The sequence below is a fragment of the Orbicella faveolata genome, unplaced genomic scaffold (genome assembly GCF_042242905.1).
Source record: "Orbicella faveolata isolate gen_17 unplaced genomic scaffold, um_ofav_v1 contig_35, whole genome shotgun sequence".
NCBI classification, from domain to species: Eukaryota; Metazoa; Cnidaria; class Anthozoa; order Scleractinia; family Merulinidae; genus Orbicella; species Orbicella faveolata.
In genome coordinates this window covers 18806029-18819176 of record NW_028301564.1, presented here as the reverse complement: position 1 = coordinate 18819176, position 13148 = coordinate 18806029, and the positions used below count along the sequence as shown (strand labels likewise).

The following is a 13148-nucleotide window of genomic DNA, read 5'->3' as shown; positions in this document are numbered from 1 at the left end:
GTCTACCAGGGCTTTCATAGTGACGATGGCGCGAGCGCAGCATAGATTATCTTTGTTTTTGATGGTCACGCGCGACCGTTTGACGATTCCCCGTACGGCGGCGAAACTCGGTTTGTATCGTTTTCCGTGCCCGCTGCCACGACCCGGGGTACGTATGAAAGTGGTTTCCATGGTAAACGTGTCGTCGGGGGTGAATTCTTCGTTGGAGTTGAGTTTGGCTGCGAGAGACTGGAGATAAGTGGTTAGTCTTTCACTCCCTTCTTCGAATTCGCACACGGTGAAGGTGGTGGATTGAAAGGCGTGCGTGAAGGCACTGGACTGCATGGTGAAATGGACCGTGGAGTTGGGTGTCAGGGTAGGATCCTGAGCGATTTGTTGCTCGATGGATCGTTGAAGGGCCTGAGTCAATTCTTGGCCTAGATTGTCCCTGGGAGTCACGTCTCTGTGTTGTCTGAGCGTGGCTTCGAATCGTTGTTTGTTGAGGACGTTTCGGCAGTGACGTCGAGCGCCTACGGGTCTTAATTCGAATTCTAGGAGGGGTCTTGTATTACCACCACCACCTCCGGTTTGGAGCATCACTCGATCGAGAGCCGGATCAAAGATCCAGTCATCGTCATCATCGAAGGGGAAGGCTTCGTCGTGGGTCCGTCTGTTCTGTGAAGACAATAAACACAACGTTTTTTATTGGTCAGTTTTTACTGCCAGGTCTCCAAGCAAAGTGGTGTTTAACAAAAACGCTTTTATATATTTTATATTATTCATCGCGTCTAGGAAATCACGTCCTAAATGGATTATCTTTTCCTCGTTACACTTGTTGACATAATGTCCATGGTAAGACGAGTGAAAATAGATATTCTTGTTGACATAATGTCTATTTATAATATAATGTCTATTTTCATCATTGGGTATCACGCGTACTTCTACGTGTCCGTAACCCCATTGTCTTTTCACTATACCGTATTCTACTATTTCTTTGTGAAGTTCGTTCAATAGTTTATTGTTCCTTCGATTGCGTATACACTGCCAGGTTGCTAGGTCAATCACGTAACACTTTAGTTCTTCCGGTAACCAATCCCAGTAACTCTATGAAAAGAAGGTGAGGCTTTGTAACCGCAAAACACAACGAAACAAAATCCCAAGTCTATGGGTCAGTTGTTTAGGGAAGCCACGCACATACATAGAATACACGGGGTGAGACAGATTTCACAGGGCAACCTTTCAGGGGTCACCCCCTTGTTCATCTGCTCCTTGAGTGTCCTGATGAAGCAATCGTAATGCCCATAGTAACGGCAGCACTTGGTACGAGCACGGGTTTCGGTTCCAAGGATGACTTTCTTACATAGGGTGCACGTTATACTCACTGCTTCTTCTTCATGTTGATCCATCTGTTGGTTCATCTCCTCGTCGGTCAGCTCTTGTGCCATGATTTTTTCCAGCGCTCGATACAAGTTGAAAAATAATTCAGAGTGACCTGAAACGATTCGAACCGATCTTTTTTATACTTACGGTAAAACTGGATCCCAGGTTCACACTCGACCCGGACCCAGTCTCCGACCGGGAGGGGGATACCCCCTATCCCCTGGGTCTGGGTAACACGTGACTTGGTCTCGATCTGTGATTGGTTGGACGGATCTAAAGATGACTTTCTTACATAGGGTGCATGTTATACTCACTGCTTCTTCATGTTGATCCATCTGTTGGTTCATCTCCTCGTCGGTCAGCTCTTGTGCCATGATTTTTTTCCAGCGCTCAATACAAGTCAAAAACTCAGAGTGACTTGAACGGTTCGAACCGATCTTTTTTATACCTACGGTGAAACGGGGTCCGGTCTCCGACTGAGAGAGGGATAGGGGGTAACCCCCCACTCGACCCGCCCCCAGTCTCCGAACGGGAGGGGGATACCCCCTATCCCCTGGGTCTGGTTAACACGTGACTTGGTCTCGATCTGTGATTGGTTGGACAGATCTTCATAAGGCGAATCCGCGCCGTCCCTGATCTTCACATGACTAGTTTCACGTGGAATGCTTCAATGTGGCTTACATGACGACATTGCAAAATCACCCAATTTTAAGTCAAAATGGCGGCGTTTTGTTGAGCGAGCGAGCGATGTGCATCATTTCAACGTCCTGAAGATGTTTTCGGAAGCGGACAACATTCCTAAAGGTATTTGAAGTAAATACGAATGTAATTTTACGGTTAGCAAGAAATTAGAAGCAAAAATTTTAGGTAAGTGAGCTTGCATGACCTTCGCCATGTGCTACTCAAATTCAAATTCAAATTCAAATTCCCTTCGGACCGCCGTTTTTCCGTTTGCAATCTCAAATAATTCTTGAATTATGTGTCTTGAATTGTTTTTGGGATCGTAGAGCTCCGGAACTTTGGAAAAAAGCTTCGTTTTGTTGAGTAAACACACTTTTCGAAAAGACGCGTAACTCGATTCGAGTTAATATTCAACTGGCTGTTGCCATGGTGACGGAAATGCGAGATTTTTTTTTTTTGTGAAGTTTAATTTATTTAAATTGTTTAAAAATTACTACTAGCTTCCATGAAGGAAAAACTTTTTTTCTAGAGAGTATTTTTTATGCTCTTTTAAATGAGATATAGTAGATATAGTAGATATAGAGATATAAAGATATATAGATATATAGATATATAGAGATATAGAGATATAGAGATATAGAGATATATAGAGATATAGTAGATAGATAGAGCACGATTATTCTCCACGCCCATTTTAGAACTTGTATGAGCGTCCATTACGGAAGACCATGCCTGCCCGCTCTGCTGAAGCATTGAAATGACAGAGAGTGAGAAGAAGAGAGTTCGTGCAAGAGTGGAAGAAAAGAAATCCGGAGAAAGTTCGCGAGCAGAAAAGACGGTATCGTGCATGAAAACGGTACAAGATGCGTGACATGGTGCGCGACGCGTTGAATCGTTATAGGGAACGCAAACGTCGCTCCCGTTTACCTGCAACATGACAGTGGGAAGAGCATGATTACGATCCGGATGAAATTCTTCGGGGTTTGTTGGGAGTTCGGGTTGAGCTGACGGATTTCAGGAAAACAATACCACCGTCCAACACCACGACCACCGCCGCTAAGAGCACTACCACTGCAACACGACAGTGGGAAGAGCATGATTACGATCCAGATGAAATTCTTCGGGGTTTGTTTGGAGGTCGGGTTGAGCTGACGGATTTCAGGGGAACACTAACGCCATCCAACACCACGACCATCGCCGCTAAGAGCACGATCACCATTACCACTGCAACACTACCACCAACCAACACCAGTACCACCATTACCACTGCAACACTACCACCAACCAACACTAGTACCACCATTACCACTGCAACACTACCACCAACCAACACTAGTACCACCATTACCACTGCAGCACCACAGGCATTACCCCCACCGCAACGCCGTGGGAGGGTGGTGTCTTATTTCCCCACCGCCGCTAAGAGCACGACCACCGCCGCTAAGAGCACTACCACCAATACCACTGCAGCACCACAGGCATTACCCCTACCGCAACGCCGTGGGAGGCGGTTGTCTTATTCCTCCTCCTCTGACTCTGACTCTGAGCCTGATGAAGGGTTGGTAGCAGAGGTAGAACGCATGTTAGCGGAACCCGAGGATCCTGTAAAACGGAGACTTGAAAAGATCAGGAAAAATAGGAAGGAAGCAGAAGAAAACAGAGTAAGACGAATGCAAGAAAGACGGAAAACAGAAAAAATGATAACTGAAATAGCTGCTGAGCTTGATAAGATGTCGTTTATGTTACACGACATGGGTAGATGGTTTCAACAATTTGAACGCGAGGATAAGGTAGAGCAGGCTACTCAGTTTGAATATTCGCGCAATGTATACATTACCGCCGAACTTATGAATCAGTTAGAACACTATTTATAGGACAAAAGAGACTCTTTTTTGAAAAACAACAAAGCGTGTGTAACTTTAATTACAACAACAACAATAAAAGGTTTTACAATTTCCAACGTTTCTTGGTCTGCATGATTTTCTTAACAATGCGTTCTGTCATGGTTTTACGTCCGGGTAATTTGTCGATGGCCTGGATCATCTTGGTGTCGGCGTTCCATTTGTCCTGTAAGTTCTTGGCCCTGGAATAGTCAATGTCGTGTTGTTTGGCTAGTCGGTCCAGACGGTTGATCCCGGGGTCTCCACGCGCCAGACGTTTCTTCAGTTTGGTACCAGGTCCCATGTACTGATAACCGGGCCAATGAAACTCGATCCCAGTGTTGGCCAACCATTTTTGGATGTCGATCCCATACCCTCGTTGACGTCGACGTCGGGTACTTCTCCTCGGGGGTGGAGGTGCCTTTTTCCTCTTCTTTATCCGAGTCATAGTCCAGTCCCCTTCTCCAGGGGTCTTCGAAATCTTCCCACCCTGCTTGTAACTTTTCTGCGGCTGACGGTTTGGCCTTCTTGTACTTCTTTGACTTGCCTTTGGGACTGTAACCACCGTCGTCGTAGTCGATACCGAGTGATTTCAGTACACGTCTGGCTCTATCGGAGATAGGTGCTTTTTTCTTGGACGATAGGGGAGTTTTACCTAGCGTGACCTGTTCGAATGGACTGAAGGGTTTGGGGGTTTTCTTCTCCTTTTTAAAACCTGACGTGGAGGGTATGGGGGTTTTCAGCTCCTTTTTCAGTCCTGTCGTAGAAAGGGGTTGTGGCGGGATGATCACGGGGGCTGCGGGTGGTTGGTTGACTCCCGTGAGGATCTGTTTCAACAGAGTTTCGACGGGTGCGTCGACCATGCCTTCGGGTTCTGTCGTTCCCTGGTACGAGATGGGACCGCTTTTACCCGTCCGTATACGTTTCACCAGTTTCCCTTCCTCGGAGGCGATGGGTTTGGTCATCTTGACGGCCATGCTGTCGGGGATGCGTTTGTCGTTCAGGATGAGATGTTCTTCGGCGGCCAGACGTCCGGCTTTGTTCAACAAGCCATTCTGGCTGATTTTACCCTTGTAATAATCTTGCAGACGATTGAATTCTTGAACGGGCACCATCATGACTTCGTTCATACCTTCTGACTCAAGGTCGTGTCAGGAAACTCGGACAATTCTCTCAAGTCCGTCTCGTAACAGTCTTGCCAGTACCGTATGGATTCGTCTTTCTTTTCCAACTCGAGTTCGAGACTTCGAACGGTTCGCTTGCCTTTACCGCACTCCCTGCACAACTCGATGCACCCACCGGGCGGCGTGGTATCTCGTTTCGTTTGACAGGTTTGGCAGAAGTCACCGAACTTTAAAGCCATGTATTCTTGATACAGGTCGTGGTACCTCTTGTTCAAGTACTCGTACCAGTCTTTCCATCGGGGTTCGCGACGATTGGCGTCTTGCAACAACTGCACGAGTTTAGGAATGGTATTGGACTCTTCTTCTCTCGGCGGGAAATTGGGTATGACGTCGATCCCCTCCAGCGGGTAACCGTCCTCGCTGCGTCCTTTCACCGTACACAACATGCTTTGAAGCAACCGTGCAATCCGCTCCAGAACCCTGCTCCGTTTTGGGTGAGGAGATGTTCTCTTCGACGCTTGAGGGAGTTTTTGCGTGTACCCACTTCTCGCAAAACGTTTTTATGTCTTTTCAGTTTCCCATAAGTCGTTGCGTTGATGGAGATCCTCTTTTTCAGCAAATTGAGAACCATCTCGCTGATGGCGTTGATCTGATCTTTGTCGGCGAATTGCAACATCCGTTGACGTTTGTTCCGATTGGCTTCTTTCAGGACGCGCGTCAGGAAAGGACGTTGTCGTCGTAACCGCTTCATCGTGGACTTATGCACACGAGTGGATTGACGTACTCCTTTTATCGCTTTCCTCGACGCCTAAAGGCCGTTTGAAAGGGTATCCTGCGTAAGACTCTTTCGATCTTTCCCCTGTTCTTATGGATATGTCTGTCCATTAAACCGAAGGGTCCAGCCAGAGCACCCATACCCGCTGCTCTCATCATACTCGCCAAATCACCCCCTTTCTGTCTCCTTCTTCGTCTCCTCCTTCGGGCTGTCATGGTGACGAGTGAGGTGTACGACGGCTAGTCTCGTCCTTTTATTTTTTTCACATGATGGAGCATCGGAACTCTTCACCCTTGTGTGGAATTTTTTCACCTCGTCTCATTCGTTCCATCATCCTTTTGGTATGCGCCCGTTCTTGTCTTTCTCTCAGGCTTCCAATGCCTTTGGTGATACTCCAAGCCACCTTGGGTAAACCCGCCACCACGCTGGCAAACCCTTCTCCCCTTTGGTACCGTCTTCTTTTAGTGGTTTTACGCCTTCTCGAAGATGCTTTCTTTCTCCTCGACCTCTTAGGCATGATGGTTCTGAATGAAGAGGTTGGTCGCGATGTCATTTTTTTATAGCGGCACGTGGCGAAATCGTAGGGCGTAGTCTCGAGCGTATCGGTCGTACGTGGGAGATGTAAAATCCGTCACCACGTCTCCAACGTTTGCATCTTGGTCAAAAACCCATCCAATTCCTCCACGCCACCCAAAGCGTAGTTCCTGAGTTCTGTCAGCGTCTTTTCGTACGTCGTGTAAGCGAATTGGGCCATGTCCATCTTGAACGAATACTTCTTGAAATCGTTCCATCCTTTCAGTAAGGTGGCAAAAGCCGTCAATCCTACCACCGTGTACCCATCTTTCCACACGGATCCCAAGACGATACTCACGGCCACCGTCAGTAAGGCCAGTCCGTTGAGAATGGCGTTGCACAATTTGTAGTAACCAAACATCTGCCTTCGACACCACCAATACTTGTGTTAGAAAGCGTACAAGACGCCCAAACGTTTCAGGGAATCCAAATCCACCACGGTGTTGAAAGGTTCATCCAATAAACAGACCGAGGTACTCATGACTCTTCTCTAACCAGTGCCAAACGTAGTCTGACTTTCTGTCGGGACGTTCGATCCTTTTAGCTTGTTGCTTGTATTCCCAGATCTCGTCCTTGAAGGCGGTTTCTACGGATTGGTTCAGGATGTCCTGGACTTGTCGGTAACTATCGCACTCGTCCGCGATACGTTTCATGTCTTCGTGATCCATGCTGGTCGCATCCCAGTAAGAGCGAGAGCATCGGCATAGATGCAAAAAGTAGGGGAACCACTCGACTTCACTCCTCAACATCTTGATTCGAATGGTTTTTCATCGACGAGGGGGTCGTCTTTTCTTAAGTCTCACAAGTCTTCGGATCCCACGACCCATGCCCACTCCAACACCACCAATGGTAGCGGCGGTTCCAGCTCGGATGCCTGTTTTCACGGCGCGGCCACCCAACGCTTTGGCCAATCCCAAGGCGGCCCCTTACCAATGGGTAACATCGCAGACAGGGCATTCGCAAGAGCACCGCCCCATTGCTTTCTCCTTTTCGGTCGACGACGGCGTCTTCTCATGGTTGTTGTTCTCAGTTACGTACACTGGTCGAATTGCGTGTGACGGTAGGACGTTGTCCGTTTTTATAGGTAGTCGTGATCGTGTTAGTGGTCGTGATGCCTGCGATTCGTCGACCCGCGGCCGTTTGTTGTTGTTGGTGCAAAATCTCTTCCAATTGTTGCTGCATCTGGGCTTGGTCGAGAACACGGTCTCCTCGCCTCCTTCTTCCTCCGCGACCCGATCAAAAAGAGGAAGGCGGTGTGGAGTCACTACCACTTCCGCCTCCTCCACCTCCACCTCCGCCTCCACCTCCGCCTCCGCCTCTGCCTCCACCTCTGCCTCTTCCACCGCCGCTACCACTAGCGCTACTTCGTCTGCGGCTTCCGGAATCACTGGAGGACGTCGGTGTATTTTGACGTGGGACGCGTCTCGGTCGTTTCCCTCCTCGAACGGCTCGTGCCAAAGGTGTGGACATTGTTATCCTGGGTGCCCCGACACCTGCCGTGACATTGGCACGCGACACCGATCCAGCACTGCCGACACCCACCGTGATGTTGGTCTGCGGTGCACCTGAGCCAGCGGTGCCCACTCCGACGGGCGAGACACTGGGCAGGGGCGGTGTCGCCAGTGACGATCGCGGTGAAGGAGGAGTGTTCAGACTCGTACCCACACCCGCGGCAGGCGGAATCGGAGTACTCGTCTGAGCCGGTGTCCCCCAAGGCGAATAATCTTCCAGAGCCGAGAAGTTGAAATCGTCACTACCATAAGAGCTCATTTTTATCCATGTACCTTTCTCTTTCTATCTTCTTCTCGGCGAGTTCTCGTTGTTTATGAACCAAATAATCGAAACCTTCACCGTTATATGCGTTGATGATGGACCGTACATGACGATAACTCTCGCATTCCGTGACCTGTCTCATCGGTTCGTAGTCCAGCTCGTGGGGGTTCATGATGTATTTGAGCCTGTTTTTACACAGGTGAATGAATAGCGGAAACCACTCGACTTCGCTCCTCAACATGATGGGGTTGCAAACTGATGGCATCGGACGAATCCTTCGTCTTTTAACACATGGCTGAGGACACGTTGATCGTCCTGACTGGCTGGATGAAGATCCAATAGCATGTAACCGTAAGGGCGATCGGTGACCTTTCGAAACGTGTCCAACACCTCCTGCCATTGCGTGGGAAACGATTGCAGAAGTAAATTCCGTATCCCCAACTGATCCCGAGGGTTCTTGAAGGCCGCGATGTAATGTGCGTTGCGGGAAATGGTCTTGGCGAATTTTCCGTTGGGGAATAGATCCTGACACAGGCAGATCACCGTGATGTTCCGATGATGCGAATGTTTGGTGAAGAGATCCAACACGTGCTTGTCATTACCACCCTCGTCCATCAGATCGTCCAGGACCAACACACCCCCTCCAGGAAACCATCGGGGTAACTGTTCGCTTTCAGGGATGCCTTCGTAAAACTTGACTCCACCCTTCTTGAGCTTTTGGAAACCGTCTTGCCACGATCCGTAGCAGTAATGAATACTCTTCGGTGTCTGTTGGAACAAGTCGCCGTTCTCCAAGAGCAGTTTGGTCGTGAACACCGTCTTGCCGCACCCCGACGGACCCGCTATCAACAAACTCGACGGCGTGTGAAATTGAAACGCTTTGCGTCGTTCCATGATCATGAAATGGTCCAGGGTCTCGAGACGTTCCGTTTTTATCTGAACAACTTGGCCAATGGGGTCTTGACGGAGGGGATGCGTTTCAACAGACCCAATAGGGTGACCTTACGATTGAAACAGATGGGTTTTTTCTTGGCCCGACTCCTGATCTTGGCCATGGCCCTCTTGGCAGCGGCTCTCTTGGGACGTCCTTTTTTCTTGGCAGGCGCCGATCTCTTTTTTCGAGGTTTTTTCTTGGCGAATTTACTCAAGTCTCCGAACTTGTCTTCGTACCAATGCCTCTTTTTCATTCTTCTTTTCCTATCTTCCTTCTCGGAAAGCTTCGGCATGGCAGGGGCGGCTCTCTTGCGTTTCCTACGCGTGGTCACCGTCGGCGGTAATGCACCGGTGTCCAGGATGGACGGCGGTTGAAAAGACACTTGTCTTCTGGCGGGTTGAAGTATTTTCAGATTGAGTTGTCGTTTTGGCGGTTGGTTTTTCTTGAAATGAGCCTCACTGGGTTGAGGCGTCTTTCCACCCGCTTTTCCATAGCGTTTTTCTAACCTGGCTATCACGTCGTCCAAATGTCTATGCCCTTGAAACTGAAGAGCCATGACTACCACACAACCTCTTTTTCAAAAATGAACCTCTTTTATTTCGAACAGCTTACTTTATAACAAATGACGCACTCCTCGGGAGGAACTGCTCGTGTCCTGGTGACACGGGGTTTTACAAATCTTGCGCCAGGCCAACTCGTCCACGATCACACGTTCTACCATGTGTCCTACTTTACGATCGTTCTCCACAAACTCGTTTTTCTTAAAACGATTCAAGAACTCGTTCATGTCCCGACCTTCGGCTCGGTCGATCAGGAACATCAGGGCATAACTGCCGCAACTCTGGCTGAACAGGGACTGCAGACTCTTGCCGTTGTGAATCTGGTACTTGAAATGACGATCCAACCATTCTTGGATCGGTTCAGCGGTTCCGTACGCGTCCAACGGTAGACCGTAACTGTCCAGGATCTTGCACTTGTTCTTGTCGGCCCACAAAGCGATCCAATGCACGCCCGGTTTGTCGTGAGGGTCCGTGTTCACGATGTAAGCGGTCGGTCCTTCTTGAGGGACTGTCCTGGGAAGCCGATCGCAAGGGACCGTGCCGTAAAAGACACAGCGTAGGGACGGATTCGTCCGGGCCAAATGATCCAATTGTATATTATTCAAGGCTACTTTCTCCATTTTTTCTTCTCATTGGTACACGTCGTAGATGACGACTCGGTTCTCGTTGATCTCCAGCAAATTCTCGAATTCGCCGTACAACAAGATAGTCAGGTTTTCTCCAGGATTGGCTCCGAAATCGATCACCAGACGCAGTTCACCTTCTTGCTTGGGGTTCAACACTGGACTGTCCAAACATCCATTGGCCGTGTTGTCAAATACAAACATGTTGCATCTCTTGCCGTCCCCCCAGTCCACTTTCCGGACCATGTTTCCTTTTCCCCTGCACAATGCTCCTGAGGCTTGGAGGAATCTGTAGTAACCTCTCTGATCTTTACTGTCCCCATCGTGATCGAGCTCCAAGGTCTCGTAGGGGTACTCTTCACCTCTCACCAATTGTTTGATGGAAGCCAGATTGAATTTTCCAAAATTGAACGGACTCTCGGTGATGGTTCCGTTGAAGGCCGCTTGTTTCAACAACAACACCACTAGTCTATTAGGTAGTTTACTGTGGAAAGGATTGCTGCACTCAAAATGGCGATTGTCGTTGGGATGCGAGTAAGTGCGAATTTCACCTCTCACCGTGGGGTAAGTGGCCACTCTTCCTCCTTTCAGGCTGGTCATGATCTCTCGGTACACCGAGGGAGTCACTCTCACTTGAGACAGGAACAATCTCACTTTCACGTCGGCTTCAGTCAGTCTCAGAGTACTAGCACCGTCCCATTGGATGGTCCACAGGGCTGGGGTATTGAAGTACATGTCGATCTGGATCTGCACGCCAGGTAACAGTAATTTGCTGAGGTGAAACACTTCTAGGAAAGGTTTGAACCTCAAAGTCACGGCTTCTCCGTCCAGAAACTGGGATCGTCCCAGGACCACGTTCTTGAGATCTTGAGGTAAAGCAGTATAGTCAGCGTGAGGAGCGGCAAAATTCAACATATTGGCAGTCAATTCATCGGCATCTCCGTTGTCGGGTACACCGAGACAGTTGTACCAACCACTGGGTGTCAGGATCGATTCACCGTCGTCTCGGTCGTGGTTCAACAGGGTCTCGATGTAGGCTTTGAGGTGGTAAGTATCCGTCTGGGGGCTGATGAGAGTCCCATTCAATCTCACATTGATCTGTTTGAAGAGAGTGTGGGCCAGATTATTGGCGAGTCCCAGGACATCCGCCGTCACCAGATTCGTGTTGTTACTTTTCTTGACGGTCAATTCCACTTCGAAGAAACTCTCGTTCAAGTCGATAAAGTCTTCTTGAGGATCGACTTGGAAGGTCACGGGGTTGATCCCCGTATTGAACGGGTTGATTCTCACCAACCGTCGAGACGACATGCTCACATCCATGGGAGGGGTACTGAACATGTTCAGACGAGGGTTACAAACCCCCGCCGAACGGGCATGAGCCACGAGGTCCGTCATCGTCTACGTCATCGTCGTCTTCGTCTCCTTCTCAGGGCCGACTGCACCCAACGATAGTTCAGGCGTTTTGATCGGGACGGGAAGATCGATCCGCCTTTATACGTTCGTCGTATCGGAATAAGTCTCACGCGCCTCGAGTAAATGGGATTCATACTCCAAAGAGGTCTTTTCTCACTTTTTTCGCCAACGCCCGTTTGATCTCTTGCGTCGCTTTACGTTTCACGGCCCGTGTCACTCCTCTCTTGACCCCGGCGAGTCCACCTCTCCAATTGGGCTTTCCTCCCTTGCTGCCCGAATTTAAACCTTTCAGACCTTCCGTGGCCGCCTCGGTGATAAAGTCTCGGAGAATGCCGGGACCTCGTTTCTTGACACCTCTCCAAGCCATGCCGAATCCGTCTCCGGATTGCCTCATTTTATCGGGATGAAATCGTACCAACGTTCCACCGATCATTCTTTCTTAAAGTGTAACGTCACGATCGTATTGCCAGGTCCAAAGGTCGTCAGTTCTCCAGTTGTCTCAGCCACTTGCACCTCTATTATGTCAATGACGTCTTTGCGCACGGGAATATATTGAATGTGGTAAGGCTCGAAATACTGAACACCTGCACCTCTTCGAATCAAGTTGACCTCTCTCAGTAAATCCGTGACTTGATTTCCCACCACGCCACTTCTAGCCACGTCCGAGTAGAGGAACAAGGAACGCGAACTGCTTCCCACCAAGACCTCGAACGCTTTGTTCAGGTTCAGAAAACGCCAATTGCAATAGATGCTGAGTTTCAAATATTTTTGACCCTTAATAGGTAATGAGACAGACCAAAACACAGGAAAGCCATTATCGTCATGTAAGTCAGACACGACGCCAATATCAGGAATTTTATCTTCAAAAAATTCAATCTGTAAGTTAGGTCCCAGACTGTAATTATCTCCATCCTTCTTGATCCATCCCAATTTCTCAGCCAAAGCGACGTTGAACCACAAAGCCGGCTGGTCACTGTAGGGTCTTAAGGTGTCCTTATTGTCTGTAACAAGGTCTTCGCCTTCCCACTTGAACTTGACGTAGGTTCTTTTACCATCACTGTTGAAGTATTGGGATCCCAATTTAGGACCATTATTCGCGTAGATGCGTTGTCGCTCGAAATAAGCGATCATGGATTTCATGAATCCAACACCACTCACGTTGTAAAATACCTCCTTGAGGTCTTCAGTGTCGAATGAGGCTCTTCCCACCGTATAGATGTTCGAAGTAGGTTGATCAACTCGTCGCCATAATGTGAAAGCCAATACAACCTTAGCTTCACCTTCTTCATTCGACAGGGATGAGATCGTCACTCTCGCATCAGGTAGAGAGATGCTACTCATTCCCACTCTCCATCCTCCGTCTCCATTCAGGCGTAAGGGGTGTGGTAACCTGATCTTGAAATGGTTCGACTTGTTGTCCGGGAACTCGCTCTTACTGCTGTGACTGGGTAAG

The 13148-nt window shown here is 48.9% G+C and overlaps 1 protein-coding gene and 2 pseudogenes across 2 annotated transcripts in view; 1 reads left to right on the top strand and 2 right to left on the bottom strand.

The window, feature by feature from the left end:
* LOC149103625 (serine/threonine-protein kinase PLK4-like) overlaps positions 1-13148 on the top strand; it is a 47520-nt pseudogene that overhangs the window by 11955 nt on the left and 22417 nt on the right. The gene's annotated exons all lie outside the window — the stretch shown is intronic.
* On the bottom strand, positions 7305-8694 carry LOC149103632 (uncharacterized; annotated as a pseudogene).
* Positions 9596-11677, bottom strand: LOC149103631 (uncharacterized protein F54H12.2-like). The gene has a single exon (XM_089274048.1). The coding sequence runs from the start codon at positions 11675-11677 to the stop codon at positions 10289-10291; it is 1389 nt and encodes a 462-aa protein (XP_089130174.1). The 3' UTR covers positions 9596-10288.

Excerpts from the sequence above, each read along its gene's own strand:
- LOC149103631 (XM_089274048.1), bottom strand. The coding sequence starts at position 11,677 with ATGACGGACCTCGTGGCTCATGCCCGTTCGGCGGGGGTTTGTAACCCT.